The sequence below is a fragment of the Aquarana catesbeiana genome, linkage group LG06, assembly GCF_042186555.1.
Source record: "Aquarana catesbeiana isolate 2022-GZ linkage group LG06, ASM4218655v1, whole genome shotgun sequence".
NCBI lineage: Eukaryota > Metazoa > Chordata > Amphibia > Anura > Ranidae > Aquarana > Aquarana catesbeiana.
Genome location: NC_133329.1, coordinates 84,877,648 through 84,893,744, shown reverse-complemented (window position 1 = coordinate 84,893,744; position 16,097 = coordinate 84,877,648). Strand labels below are relative to the sequence as shown.

General features: G+C 44.5%; 1 protein-coding gene across 1 annotated transcript in view; it reads left to right on the top strand.

Annotated features, from left to right (window-relative positions):
• CLCN7 (chloride voltage-gated channel 7) overlaps positions 1-16,097 on the top strand; it is a 102,761-nt gene that overhangs the window by 36,481 nt on the left and 50,183 nt on the right. Inside the window, 5 exon segments of the mRNA XM_073635187.1 lie at positions 697-834; positions 1,606-1,644; positions 1,646-1,690; positions 3,834-3,927; positions 10,333-10,397. Coding sequence (XP_073491288.1) covers positions 697-834; positions 1,606-1,644; positions 1,646-1,690; positions 3,834-3,927; positions 10,333-10,397 — 381 coding nt within the window.

Genomic DNA, 16,097 nt, shown 5'->3' with positions numbered 1-16,097 from the left:
TCTCTCCCCCCCGCTCTCCCCCCTCTCTCTCTCCCCCCCCCCTCCTCTCTCTCCCCTCTCCCTCTCTCTCTCCCCCCCCCTCTCTCCCCCCTCTCTCTCTCCCCCCCCCTCTCTCTCTCCCCCTCCTCTCTCTCTCCCCCCCCTCTCTCTCCCCCCCTCTCTCTCCCCCCCCTCTCTCTCCCCTCTCTCCCCCTCTCTCTCTCCCCCCCTCTCTCTCTCTCCCCCCCTCTCTCTCTCTCCCTCTCCCCCCCCTCCTCTCTCTCTCTCTCTCTCTCTCTCCCTCCCCCCCTCCTCTCTCTCTCCTCTCTCTCTCTCTCTCTCTCTCCTCCCCTCCCCCCTCTCTCTCTCTCTCTCCTCCCCCTCCCCCCCCCCTCTCTCTCTCCTCTCTCCTCCCTCTCTCTCTCTCTCTCCTCTCTCCTCTCTCCTCTCTCTCCTCTCTCCTCTCTCTCTCTCTCCTCTCTCTCTCTCTCCTCTCTCTCTCTCATCCTCTCTCCTCTCTCTCTCTCTCTCTCTCTCCTCTCTCTCTCTCTCCTCTCTCTCTCTCTCCTCTCTCTCTCTCTCCTCCCTCTCTCTCTCTCTCCTCTCTCTCTCTCTCCTCTCTCTCTCTCTCCTCTCTCTCTCTCTCCTCTCTCTCTCTCCTCCCTCTCTCTCCTCCCTCTCTCTCCTCTCTCTCTCTCCCCCTCCCTCTTCTCTCCCCCTCCCTCTTTGGTGATGTCAGGGGCATCTTTTCTGCATTCATCTGTAAATATCTCATTCTCTGTGTTTTGGCAGACCTTGGTGGTGAAGGTGTGTGGAGTTATATTTTCTGTAGTCGGAGGACTGGCTGTGGGCAAGGTAAGTGGTGGGGGCGAACAAAACAATGGGTTGGGTTTTCTCTGAACACAGCAGGTCCTATTAGAGATGTATTTGAATTGTAGGAAAAACAAGTCAAACTCTCACGCATTTGTGCTGCAATCCACTATAAAAACCTTTTGTTTAACAGCCGTAACGGTGTAAACAATGCTTTAAGCTGGCTACAGTCAATGTATAGTAGCCTTTAGATTTACCCACACTGTTATATAAGGACAGTTTGCCTGCAGACGGGATTTGGCATTACATAGTTGTTCATAGATAAAAAAAAAAAAAATTGTACAATCAGATGGTAGTTTGTATGGCTGGATGAAATCAAACCTGTGCTATGCCCATGTAGGGCAAAGCAACAGGTTCACTTTAATGGTGGGGATATAAGCAGTATATATTCCCAGCCCTTTTTCTCCCCCACTCTTAGATCGGCCTCTGTGAGCAAAGAAATGGATCATACTTCTGGGTATGGGGCAGCTTTTGACTAATAACCCTTGCTTTCAAATGGCAGCACTGGTGATTGGCTGTTCAGACTTCCTATTCTGTCACATGGGATCAGGAGAGAATGTACTCAACCTTGTGTAAGCTCATGACCTCCTGCATTAGAATGTGCATCTGAGGAGCATAGCACTTAAGTGAACCTGTTGCTTTGTCCTGCACGGGCACTGTATCTGTTCAAGCAGTCCAGCATGCTGATATTTATATTTTTCTTAAGCTGAAATGAAAAAAGAGCACTGTACCAACTTGTGCTCCCTCTGTATTTAGGAAGGGCCGATGATTCATTCCGGAGCGGTGGTGGCAGCCTGGTATTTCTCAAGGCAGGTCAACATCACTCAAGAAAGACTTTAAGGTAAGCTCTAACTTACAGGAACCAGATCTCGTTCTGTGGCTTTTGTTAGATGTGTTAATCTAATAGAATAGCTTTATGTATACATTTAGAACTTCCTGTGTTGCCCACAGCAGCTACCCTAAGAAAAACTGTTGTGAATCCGATTGGTGTGTTTGACTCAGGTTTTTATATTTTATATAAGACACTTAAAAATGGCAGTAAGGGTCCTTTCACACTGGGGCGGTTTGCAGGCGCTATTGCGCTAATAATAGCGCCTGCAAACCAACTCGAAACAGCCGCTGCTTTCATTCCAGTGTGAAAGCCCCAAGGGCTTTCACACTGGAGCGATGCGCTGGCAGGACGGTAAAAAAAGTCCTGCCAGCAGCATCTTCGGAGTGGTGAAGGAGCGGAGTGTATACCTCTCCTTTACCGCTCCTGCCCATTGAAAGAAATGGGACGGCGCGGCTATACCGCCGGCAAAGCGCCTCTGCAGAGGCGCTTTGCGGTGGTTTTAACTCTTTCTCGGCCACTAGCAGGGGGGTAAAACCGCCCCGCTAGCGGCCGCATACCGACGGTAAAGCGCCGCTTACAATAGCGGCGCTTTACCGCCGACAACGCCCCCACCCCAGTGTGAAAGGGCTCTGACTCAAAACTAGGACATTTTACCTAAGAATAAGAAATGTATAAAGTAACTTATTAAATGGTATATCAGAAAACCATGCAGATGTTTTCAGCTGCATTCCCTACATAATGTTGCTATGGCAGTAGAAGAGAATAGTCCATGTAGCTGAATTCCAGGTATGGATTTTTTTTTTTTTTTAGCATAATTACTTTGGTCCAGTGTAAGTGTATTTGCGCAAAAGCCATGGGATCCCAGCGGAAGCGGAGAATCTCTGCAGTGGTCTTCACCTCTACATTGATCGCTGATGTCTTACAGGTTGCGGGTCAAGCAGCCGCCCTGCTCCATAGTGAACACAAGGGATCGTTCGCATGGCACAGGAACCCCTCACAGAACGCACCACATTTTTCTCAGTTAAGGCAAGGCCGCCTTTTATTGGACTAGGTGGAGACCGTGATGTCACTCTCCACCTTGTAGGGCATAGGACCTAGAGGACGGTGGTGATCAATCGCTGTAGTAGTGGAGACTGCCACAGTGATTTCCATCTTCCACAGATATGGCAAAGTAACTATGCCATAAAATTCATACCTGGAATTCAGCTTTTGTATGTGTTATGTACTCAGTGTATGTATGTTTTGTTTAATCTGTTCAGTAAGTTCAAAAGAATATCTTTTAATTCTGGCAATAATCATGTCAGCTTATCTGTGTTATCTTCATCTGCAGACCGTTATCAGTTCCATTGTTCCCAGCTATCTCTGAGGGCTACAGAATCCTTTTCTCTGTTTTTGCAATAGAGGAGAGGGGCTGGTTATTGTATTCCTGTCCTAGGGTGACAGCTCTGCTCCCCCTTTGATACAATACAGTAAGAGAGCATTGTCACCCTAGGCCAGGAAATGTTGGGCAAGTCATACATTATGAAGTCTTCTTTCCTTCAACACTGAATCCTTCCCGCTGCGCTATTGTAATTATTACAGCGGGAGGTTCTGCAGCTGTCAGAATACAATGATCAGTACTGGCGGTTATAGCCCGTTGGCAGTGAGCAAATGAAAAAACCCCACAGGCTGGTTATACTGGAGTCGATTGATCGACTTCAGTACAACCAGCCTGTCCGTAGATGGATCCAAATTTTAATATGGCTATGGCTGACTTTACAGGTAGCATCATCGGGTGTATACAAAGGACCTAAAGCTTAAACAAATGCAACCATCACATCCAAAGAAAGCTACAATAGATTACATTTGTCTGTTCTTGGGATAGATACACATTTTGGGGGAATTTACTGGAGAATGCAAAATCTGGTGCAGCTCTGCATAGAAACCAATCAGCTTTGTGGTTTTATTTCCAAAGCTTAATTGAACAAGCTGAAGTTAGAAGCTGATTGGCTACCATCCACAGCTGCACCAGATTCTGAGTGCTCCAGTTTTAGTAAATTTCCCTCCTGGAGTCTGTTATCACTCAGTCCTGAGGCCTTACTTGCAGCTTGAAGGACTGCTCACGGGTGTTCACAGCAGGGCTTGTTTGAATGATTATTTTGTGTCTTTGCAGATCTTTGAGTACTTCCGCAGGGACACAGAGAAGAGGGACTTTGTGTCAGCAGGGGCCGCTGCTGGGGTGTCGGCAGCTTTCGGAGCGCCAGTCGGTATGTCTCTCCTTACTGTGTGAAAATCTTCTCAGTAGCTTTGTATATATTGGGGCCTCTTCTGATAATATTAGGAAGTATTTAACTGATCAAATACTTAAAGCGTTTGTAAAGGCAAAAATGAAAAAAAATAATTTTATATTATATTATGTAATAGTTTTGCACAGAGCAGCCCCGCTCCTTTTCTCGGGTCACCCAATGTCACTCTGTCCCCCCGCCGAGTGTCCCCATAGCAAGCCGCTATAAGATAACATAAGACGGAGAGCGCTGCTCAGCCCCAACCCCTTCCTCATTGGCTGCCAATGGCTCCTGCTGCATCTCAGCCAATCATGAGGGAGAGAGCTGCCGCACTCGTGCACATTGCTGGATTGCGATCAAGCTCAAAGTGGTTCTAAGGGCTAAACTAACACAGTACAGCCTCCCCGAATCTCCCCTACCCACCCCTGGTCCCTGCTGTACTTGCCCCATATGATGATGAGCTGTCAGTGCCCGCGCAGCCGGTCTAGCAGTCCGGGGATTTGAAATCCCCCCCCCCCCCCCTTTTTCTCCTGCAGCGCTTCCAGGATGGAGTGAAGCAATTCACTGTGTAGTTGCTGATCCTTCAGAATGGGGAAGGGTGTACAGTGTTAGTCCACCTTTTGCATTTTTTCTGTAAAGGAAAACTAACACTTTAACCACTTCCGCTCCAGAAGGTTTACCCCCCTTCATGACCAGGCCATTTGCGATACGGTGCTGCGTTACTTTAACTGACAGTTGCACGGTCATGCGACGCTGTACCCAAATAAAATGAATGTCCATTTTTTTCCCACAAATAGATCTTTCTTTTGGTGGTATTTGATCGCCTCTGCGGGTTTTTATTTTTTGCGCTATAAACAAAAAATCATTTTTACTTTCTGCTATAAAACACAACCCTGAATATTCACCGGAAGGACAGATCCTAAAGCTGAAACTTGAATGCTTTGGCCACCTAATGTGAAGAGCGGACTCATTGGAAAAGACCCTGATTCTGGGAAACATGGAAGGAAAAAGGAGAAGAGGATGACAGAAAACAAGATGCATAGATAGCATCATTGAAACAATGAACATGAAGTTAAGCAAGCTCCGGGAGGCAATGGAGAACAGAAAAGCCTGGCGCGCTATAGTCCATGAGGTCACGAAGAGTCGGACACGACTAAATGACTGAACACGCACACATAAAACACATCCAATAAAACGATTTTAAAAATATATTTTCTTCAAAAGTTTAGGCCAATATGTATTCTACTACATGTTTTTGTTAAAAAAGTCGCAGTAAGCGTATAGTGATTGCTTTGCTCAAAAGTTATAGCATCTACAAACTATGGGATATTTTTATATAATTTTAATTTACTTATTTATTTTTACTAGTAATGGTGGCGAACGGCGATTTTTATAGCAGGACTGCGACATTGCAGTGGACAAATCGGACACTATGACACTTTTTAAGGGACCAGTGACACCAATACAGTGATCAGTGCTAAAAAATATGCACTGTCACTGTACTAATGACACTGGCAGGGAAGGGGTTAACATCAGCGGCGCTAAAAGTGTTAAATGTGTTCCTAGGGAGTACTTGCTAACTCTGTGGGGGAGGTGCTTTAACTGTGGAAAGACAGAGATCTGTGTTCCTGCTTGGCAGAAACACAGGATCTCGGTCTTCCCTTGTCACAGAACAGTGATCTGCCTTGTTTACATAGGCAGACCGCAGTTCAGCCTCTCTCGGGAACGATCGGCGGGTTCTGGCAGACATCAGATCCGCCGGACCTGCAGATTGGCTCCCGCCATGTCCAATCACAGCCGGAGCGGGTCGCCGGCTGCGCACATGTGCTACCCAGACCCGGAAGTGCAGAATCGTGTACCTGTATGTGATTCTGCGCACAGGAGCCGTCCCCCTAGGTAAAAGTACATGGGGGGGGCAGTCGGCAAGAAGTTGAATAGCAATCCGCACCACCTCCACCCTGCTCTTGCAATGAAAACCTGTCATTTTATTTTTTATTTTTTATTCAGAGCAAAGTGACTACTACTACATTGTTTATCCTGGCCGTCCCCGCCAGGATAAACAACGATTATAGCAGCTGCTTGCGATAATCTGAGGCAAATCCGGCAGGCTAGTTGTACCCAAGTTGATCGATCAACTTGGTAAATTCAGCCTGCCCATTAATGGTTTGAATCGAACAGTATATGTCCGGCCTTACTTTCGGGATGCAGCGCTCGGTGTGAGCAGCCAAGTCCAGACACTTTTTATCTGGGCAGAAAAAAAGTCAGTTAACGATATGTAAGTTCCAAACACTTGCATAGATTGGAGGCTCCAACACACAAATAGAATGGTGGCGGGGGGGGGCAACAAAGGAATCAGTGGGCAGTGAGCTTTTAGGTGAACCTGTTTATATTGCTTTGAACAGGCACTTTAAATTCATAAGTTGAAAAGACCTAACCCCTAATGTTAATCATTAATGCATAAAGTAGATATTCAGGCCAACAGCTGAATACCAAGTTCAATTGCCCTATTATTTTTACTATTATACTATTGTGTCCAGTATCGTTCCTTATTTTAAGATGGAAAGTACTGCTTAGGCATTCATATGATTTACATCCCTCTGCCAACACTGCAAATGCACAAAGGTCACCCTTCTACATTCCAGTTTAGCTATACTTCCAGTTTTACTTTTTTCTGGATTAGCTCCCTAATAACTGAATTGTCACTGCTAATTCATTGTCCAGTGAGCAGTATGGGTACAAAGAAGCCAATGCAGAAAACGTACTGCAAATGTGTTGATTTTGTGATTGTGCAGTGGTGCACACGTGTGTAATTCACACTTTTTTTTGTTTTATGTAGTAATATTTTATATGAATAGTATCCATTTAAAAACTTGACAAACTTTAACTTTATGGTAAATAAGTGAACAAATTGTTCTTTACTTTTAGGGGAAAGCTGGTAAAGGACAGCTATTGATCCCCCTCCCCCCTGATGTTTCCAATTTTTATGCTGAAAATAGGGCATGCTTTGTGTGCTGTCAAGCTGGAATACTTGGTCATCTAATACAGCTTTTTAAACCAGGAGATTTATTTATTTATATCCATAAGCCCATACTGCCATTTTTATAGGCTTTATTTTTGTATTTTCCTGGCAATGGCTTCAATTCTTTTTAGAGCATCTATTTGTGGCCTTGCAGAAATAAAGTTTCTTGGCCTGAGCATATATCTAAAGAGAACCTGTTTGCCTGTTTGCTTAAAGTGGATATAAACCCTCACATATACCCAGTGAATGAACAGCCTCAGATGATACACAGAGGTGAAACAAATCTCCCTACATACGTTTTACATGTATATCTGCTGTCTTCATTTTTATATACTGTTTAGAAAGTGCACATCGTGTTAAATTTTTCACTTCCTCATTCATCTGTAGGAGTGGATTATTGCTATACATTGTGAGACAACAGATTGGAGGAAAGGCGCACACAACCCCTCCCCACACATACAGATGTTGCCTGTGAATAGTTTAGTAGTCTGCTAATCTATTTATAGCAACCTCCCCGATACACACTTCAGGCTCCCTTCTCTGAGAGCTTATCAAAAGTTATCAGGCTGATAACAGAAGAATGGAGCAGGAGAAAGCTACGGGACATAGTGCTCAAATTTCATGAATTGGGTTTACATCCACTTTAAGTATTCCATGCTGAGCATGTTAATAAGTATTCAAGGGCTCCTTGCTTCCTGTTACTACCTGAACTTCAGTTGGGTTTGAGGCGGTGACATTACGGTTACATTTGTTCAATGTGTGTCAGCGTTTTAAAGCTGGAGTCCAGTTAAACGGCTAAATTCTCAACAGAGGTACACTGATTTTACGGTTTCACCTGCCTGGGGTTTTTAGTTCTGTTTGGGCAATCTTGTGATCCAGACACCTCTGGTAAAGTGCACAACCAGGTCATTGACCCTCCCTGCCGACTACTTTGCAGCAAAGCAATAAAGCCTCATCTAGGATCTGGAATTTGACAATCTAAAAGCAGCAGCACTGGGGTGAGGTCATCACTAAACATGATGACCTTGAGCATCCCCAAGCATGATGACCTCGAGCATTCGGAAGCATTAAGACTTTGAGCATTTGGAAGCATGAAGACCTAGAGCATTTGGAAGCATGAAGACCTCGAGCATCTGGAAGCGTGACGACCTCGAGCATCTGGAAGCGTGAAGACCTCGAGCATTTGGAAGCATGAAGACCTCGAGCATTTGGAAGCATGAAGACCTCGAGCATTTGGAAGCGTGACGGCCTCGAGCATCTGGAAGCGTGACGGCCTCGAGCATCTGGAAGCATGAAGACCTCGAGCGTCCGGAAGCATGAAGACCTCGCTCGTCCGGAAGCATGAAGACCTCGAGCATGTTAAATTTGTAAACCAGAAGAATTCTGCAAAGCCTATTGGCTAATACTGCTGCCCCACCGTCTCCTCGTCTAAGCGCAATGCTGGCGGCTACTTATGCTTGTTCTATTTAATTGAAATGTAATTAAAATATTTTCTAGTGAAGTCATAGCTGTATTAAATTAAATTATGCTCCCTTTTACCTGCAAAGGCCCACTTTCGGTATCTTCAAGTTGCTCATGCCTATAGGTGTCAGTTCTTAGGCCAACCGATTTGTATTGGAATATTCAGAACTCGAATCCACCCTTCGGGTGAAGGATCTCGAGAAACCCATGTCTCAGATCTATGGGTCCCTGCTGGTCGCTGCCATTCCCGAGCTGTCCTCCCTCCGCAGGAAATGGGTGGGGGACATACTGGAGATGGATGAAGATGACTGGAGGGAGATTTGGAATTTTCCCTTCTCCCCTCTGGTCTCAGCCAGGGACAAACTGGTCCAATACAAAATCGTACACAGAGTTCATTACACGCCCCACAGGCTGCACCAGATGTCGCCGGCGTATTCTCCGGCGTGCTGGCGCTGCTCCTACCACCCGGGGGACTTTTCACATTTTCTGGGTTTGCCCAGCAATTGTACAGTATTGGAAAGAAGTACTCCAAGTGATCACTAGGATCACTAAGATTAGTATCCCGTATGATCCTAAACATTGTCTACTGGGACTAGTGGACCAAATGCCAATACTCAGAGCTAGGAAAATACTAATATCTCTGTTACTATACTATGCACATAAAGCCACCACGATGACCTGGAAACAGTCATCTCCCCCCTCTGTTAGATTTTGGAAGAGCTTAGTGAATGCCAGTCTGCCCCTCTATAAAGCCACCTACTCGGGCAGGGGTTGTCCCCAAAAATTTGAAAAGGTATGGGCCTGTTGGTTAGATGATAATACCACAGCAACTGATACAGTAACCAATTCCTAAATTAACATTATGGTTATAATATGTTAGCAAATTGACCCAATATCTCTCATTCAAATATCCTGTCAGTTCAATGCAGAGCATGGATCTTCCTGAATTAAACCTCTCCCCCCATTGGGGGTATAGTTAAGTAAGTTTGGTTATGTTGAACGATGTGCCCTGGTGCGGTCTATAGCGGCATCAGAGGATATGCCCCTGCGTGGGCAATGTTTGGCCCCTGTGTGGGTACTTTTTGTGTGACAATATAAAACTTAATAAAAAGATTTTGCAAAAAAAAAAATTATGCTCCCTTTTTTTTTTTTTTTTTTTTTTTTTGTTCCAATGCTTTTTTACATCCTGTAATATAGTTTCCAGGATAAAATAAGGAAAATTTGTCAGGTGTAGTTATTTCTTTGGGAAGTCTGAGAGCTCAAACCACAGCTTCCCCTTGTGACCACAGCTTCCTCCTACCTCAATGACTGATGCAGTTGGGAAAAGGTAGTTAGAAATACTGCCGTCCTATGAAAGTAGCCTGTCATTTAATTAGTACAATCTAGTCTTGCAGAAAATGGAATATTGTAAAGAAGGAAAGTAGGAGTATGCAAGCACAGGATGAGTGCCTTCCAAGTCTTGTTTTTCATGTTCCTATTCAGCTAATGTGACCTCAGTTTTTGGTTATAACGGATAACATTGAAGGTAGTCTGGAGCAGGATTTTCTCCTGATTGGCCGAGCGTTTCAGCCCTTGTGCCCTTAAGAACAGGAAGTGCTGCCTCACTCACAAGGGGAAGATGTCATGAAACCTCTCATAGTGTAGTAGATTTCAATTCTATTAAAAAAAAAAAAAAAGTAAAATTGCACTTGCATCCTTCAGATCATAATCAGACATGAAATGGAAACTAAAAACGATGGGTTGCGCTCCACCAGCGAGACTTTCCAGGACATGTCATTTCCGATCTTTGGAGCGCAATAGCATGAGGGTTTTTCTTACTCTGGGTTTATTAACACTCATTGTGGATGTTGTGCACATTACATTGGATCTTGTGTCATCTGTGTGTGTTCTGTCTTTGTGTTCTGTAGGTGGCGTACTTTTTAGCTTGGAAGAAGGTGCCTCATTTTGGAACCAGCTGCTTACATGGAGAATAGTAAGTGCCCTACACTTTCTGATGGATGTTTTTGTATTATAACCTTCTAAAACTATTGGCAAGTGCCAACGCTATGTGATAAAAGGCACCAGATGGTATAGATACATTACGTTGCCTTTTCCAAAAAATAAAAAATAAAGACAGGCCGTTTAGGGCTGCGTTATGCAGAGAATGCAGGGATCAGGGGTGCTTTGAGCTCAGAATGCAGGGATCAGGAGTTTGTTAGGCTCAGAATGCAGGGTTTGGGGGGGGGGGGGTGGAGGGTGATGTGAAGGGTGGTAGAGGACACTGCTATGGAGGTGACCCTGCCCATAACAGTGTCCTCCGACCCCTTCACATCACCCACCCCCCCCCCTTTCCCCTATAGCAGTAATCTCTGCCTCGCATAGCATAGTCTCCTACCTGTTTCTACAGCAGAGACCGGAAGGCAGCACAGTTCTAGACAGAGGGGCGGAGCTGGCAGAGTCATTTTTCATATTAGCAAGCTGGTGATTGGTTGCTTAGGACCACCCTTTGTCCTAGCAACCAATCACCTGCGGCTAAACATAAAAAGTTCATTTGGCCGGCACCTCCTCCCACCCTCTGTCCTGAGCTGTGCTTCCTCCTGGTCTCTGCTGTTCACTGATCACAGCGGCGGAGGAGGCTGGGGGGCCAGAGGGACAGAGAAGGAGCAGGACACAGAAGGCGCGGCAGAGCGCAGGAGGCTTGAGACTGGAAGGGAGAAGGAACCAGCACATAGACGGGGTCAGCGGCGCAGGAACCTGTTTGCGGTCTACCTGTCACCTGCCTGTGGGCAACGGGTGGATCGCAATCGATGGGTTGCCGACCCCTGCCATAAAGCAATGGTAAAGCTTTAGCAACCTTTTTGGAGCACAGCTTATAATGTATGAATGTAAACCGCTAGAGGACTCCAGCATTAATGTTGATGCAAGAAAACAGTCAGGGAAGACCTCTTCTAACAACCAGATCAAACCTGCAGATCTGAATTATATCGCACAAATTAAAGTGCACTTGTCAGCAGGCTTACATTTCAGGCCCTTTCTTTTGAAAACGCTAGTTGCCTCATTTTTGTTGATTCTTTTGGCTTTAGTGTATTTAGTGGTTGACTCTGAACAAGGAAAGATGAGGACCTCGTGCTGTATCTGAAGTCCTGAATACAAACAGCTAGCCCCATTAGTGACCGCCCACACATTGCTCTTTTAACACATGTGCTTTGAAGTGACACTAAATTAAAATTTTTTATAAATGCAATATGTCTAAATAACTAGAACGTACCTTCTATCTCTCCGTTCTTTTGCTTTTATATTTCAAATGCAAGATTTTTTTTTCTGCTGTTTTCAGACTTCCTCTTCTAGGGTGGCTACATTTGTTCACTCCCCCTTATGCATGTGAATGTAGCCACCCTTTCCTACTCAACCATGGTATACTTGATTTTTCAGATTTAGAACAATTGATGTAAAATAAAATTTAAAGAGGAGTTCCGCCTGGGGGAAAAAAAAAGAAAGGTCAGCAGCTACAAATACTGCGCGATGTCAGCTCCCCAGCCGATTTTTAGGATCGACTCCCGGGTGCTGCTGCCCCGCCGCCATTCCTGGTAAGGGAAACCGGCAGTGGAGCCTTTCAGCTTCACAGCCGGTTCCTTACTGCGCATTAGCTTTGTAACTGGCCCGGCGGTGGATGAAGGAGGAGGGGGCGGAATATCCGAGGGACGGCGCCGTCACCCTGAGGTGGGAAAGGGTACCTGTCAAAAAACAGGTACCCGCCCTCCTCCCCCCTGAAAGGTGCCAAATGTTGCACCGGGGGGGGGGGGGGGGGGGGAGCAGATAAGAGGTTACACTTTTGGGTGGAACTCCACTTTAAGTTTAGTGTCACTTTTAAAGGATAAGTTCACCTTTTAACAAAAAATAATAAATGCGCATATTTTTGCAGGTAAATGTGCATTTACTATTTTGTTTGTTTTTGCAGCCTGTAAAGCATTGCACCCACAATCAGCAGATAGATCGTTGGTACCATGCAAGACTCCTGCAGACCTGTCGGTGTGTCTGTTTGCTCGTACCTTGTATGAGCAGATACTCACTGATGAGACGAATGAATGAACCACCAGAGCGATCGACAGCGCCGTGGTAGTTCGTTGAGAACTAAAAGCCAACAGCCGCAAAGGCTGTCGTGACTTGTATTTCCATTCACGGAGAACTGTGAATAAAATGACGTGACTGGGCGGGCAGAGTCCCACACAGCCATGTTGGTTTCAAAGAGTGACAGCGTGCGCCGGGGGAAGTTGCCAGCCTGCTTTCACTGGGGAGAGGGGAAATGGCTGATAGCTGCAGATGCTGGAACTTGTTCCATGTTCCATCCTAAATATGAGTGGAATATGTAAAACATGTTCCAAAAGCTGAACTTATCCTTTAAGTCCTCATTGTTTTTTTTTTTCAATTTGGGGTTGATTTGCTAAAACTGAGTGCAAAATCTGGTGTAGTTGTGCATAGTAGCCAATTGGCTTCTAACTTCAGCTTCTTTAATTAAGCTTTAACAAAAAAACAAAACAAAAAATGGAAGCTGATTGGTTTAGATGCAGAGTTGCACCAGATTTTGCCCTCTCCAGTCTTGGTAAATGGTCCGCATTGTGTATATAGATTCTTCTACATGTTTTCCGACACAAAAGTTAAAGATATTTGGTGTTTTGTAGATCAGTCTTTGTTTCTAGTAAAATGACAGAATTTTAGCCAGCAGCTTTTGTAGCAGACAGAGCGGACTTTGTTCTGTTCCAGTACTGGAAATGTTTTCAGATGGCGCAGTATCTTGATGCCAGGAGAGATAAACTGACTGATCCTGATCACAAGAATTGGCAAAGGTCTGTTCTTGACCTCACCTAACCCAGCCAAAAGACTGAGAAACAGTGGAACACTGCAGGAATTGCCTGCATAGGTGAAAGGATGACTCCAAGCAGGTAGAGAGAGTGTCTTTTCTGTAAACTTGTGGATAGGAGTCCATACTTTGAAGCGGGGTTCCACTCAAATTTTTAACTTAATCTTACCCCCTTCAGTTAATTGCATAGCTGTTCAAATGCCGCACAAAATTTTTTTTTATCGCTGTAATTACTTTTATATTGTAATTTATTGTGGCACTTCCTGTCTCTCCTCCCATGGGAGTAGGCGTGTTTATTGCCTTTCCCCGGCGCCGCACTGTCTCCTGGGAGCTTAGTGTCAGGCTTCCCAAGATTCAGTGCGGAAACAATGATCATGCGTGTGAACAAGCTGTGAATGAACAGCATTCACCGCATCCTGGAAATCAATGCTTGTGGGCTTCACATGCCCACAAGCAAGATGGAAACAGCCAGCATCACATTTTTTAAGTTATTTTTAACAGACAGAGGTGGAAATATTACATCCAAACTGTGAGTATTATTTTGGGATTAGCAGTGTCTCAATGACCTAAAAAAAAAAAAAGATTGGTCGCCGGACTCCCGCTTTAACACACAAGAGGGAGTGAGCAGAGGGTGGTAACTCAGTGTGATGCTTGCTAGTAGGTCAAAGCTTTGAAATTAAATGTGCAGTGAGTGTGTATAGCATGGCAAGAGTTGGTGGATCACAGATTTGTGCATACATTTACAAATATTTTGGAAGTAAAACAAATCCAGCATGTTCCCAAAATATTTGAGTTTCACATCAGTTATTCTAAAATATTAGTTTGTTTTTTTTTTTTTTTACCTTTTTGTATTTTTTTATTTATTTTTTTTTTATTTTTATTTATTTCTTTTGTTTTCCATCTTCTTTTGTGCCCTGTGCACGCTCCCGATCCTCCACTGATGCACTTTATTGCTACTGGTGTAGAGTGAGAAATACCCTTATTTCTGGTCACAAGCTCCTCTCTATGTGTACTACAGTATCCATAGAGCTGAATTTGTCTGCACAAAGTTGTGTAGCCCATCTCAGGGGCAAGCAGGAGAAGGTGTCTAAATTCACATAGGCCAGGGGGGCATAGGGAGCAAATGAAGCCGCCCTAGAACACTGTGTTTTAAAATCAAAACCTTCACATTATGTACCGTAATGCCCACTTGAAGTCCTAGAAAACTATGCGGTCAGACTTTATACTAACTAACCCTTGTTTTTATTTTCTTACCTCGACTTTCTCAGTTGTGTAGGGTGACTAAATATGACTGTGCAGTCCAATAGGCACTAGAAGAGACTTGGGGGTTGATTTACTAAAGGCAAATAGACTGTTCACATTGCAAGTGCAATTGCTCCAGAGTAGAGATGAGCTCAGGTGTGTTTGGGATCCTAGTCACAACCCACTTGCCCGATCCTGCCAGGAAGCTGTCCCTTCACACCGCTAATCACAGGCAGTGAGACATTTTCCAGTCTGTGCAGCTGCGGACCGGAAAATGACTCGCTGCCTGTGATTAGCGGTGTGCAGTGTCGGCCTCCTGGCAGGATCGGGCAGGTGGGTTGAGACTAGGATCCCAAACACACCCGAGCCCATCTCTACTCCAAAACTTTGTAAATGGGGTAAAGCTTCACTTTGCAAAAATACCCAGTCACTTGTAAGGAAACAAAAAAAAAATTGAATTTTTGCTTGCACATGATTGGTTGATAGAAGTCAGCAGACCTTCACCTAAATTATTAAGCGCTGGAACAACTGCACTTGCAAAAATGCAGTCTATTTACCTTTAGTAAATCAACCCCATAGTATTCTAAAGCATTTCCATGCAGTAGTAAAGCTCATTTAACATTTCGGGACACATGTCTATAAAAAGAGTGTGAGACTTCAATTGGTCTCAATTCTGTTTGTTCCATGGCAATCATATTCCACAGAGCATCTCACAAGTTCAGTGGGAGAATGCTTCCTAAACTATGTATGGTCTATGTCTGCTTTCTGAATCATTAGTTACTTTCAGATTTCTTAGTACTGACACACCAGGCCTTTTGAATGAGTGGCTTGTCAAAAAGTATGTCGTAGGTGAGATTGGAAATGTCAGTATTTACTGTCAAAGTGTGTGGGGTGGACTGGTGCAGTAGAGCAATACCTGGGAGAAAAACTGAGCAGGTATAATGTAAATTTGCAATTTTTGTCTGCAATCACTTATTGGCTCTAATATGTAAAAGTAATTTCAAAAGTAATTTTCTATATCTCAACCACTAGCTGCCCTGTCCAATTCTGAAATTTCTCTCATATTTGTAAAAATCTGCATTTGTTTGCTAGAAAATGACTTGGAACCCCCGAACATTATATATTTTTGAAGCAGAGGCCCTGGAGAATTAAATGATGGATTTTGCAATTTTTATATATAAATGGGCCGGGCATTTGGTCTTTATGCTGCTTGTAAAAAAGTGATTGGGCGGCTGTTCAGCTGCTCTGATCACTTTAACTAAAAAGTCCATTGCTGGAGCTACAGAATGGTATCTGGATGATGGCAGTTAGCTGCAGCCATCGTCCAGATATCACTGCCGCTTCTCGAGGACGCATAAATGCATATGTCAGTCGGGAAGTAGTTAAAGCGTTCTTAAACTTTTTTTTATTTATTTATTTATTTATTTTTAAATGCTGATCAGCAGGGTTTTTAAGTAGGGTCTCTTCTGTCATAAATGGTTCTCCCGGCCTGTCAGAGATAATGGAGACAGAGCCAAGCATGCACAGCTCAGAGTACATTTACCGTTTACGTTACCTCTTTGCGTCGTGGTGCAGTGACTTCCATGCACATGC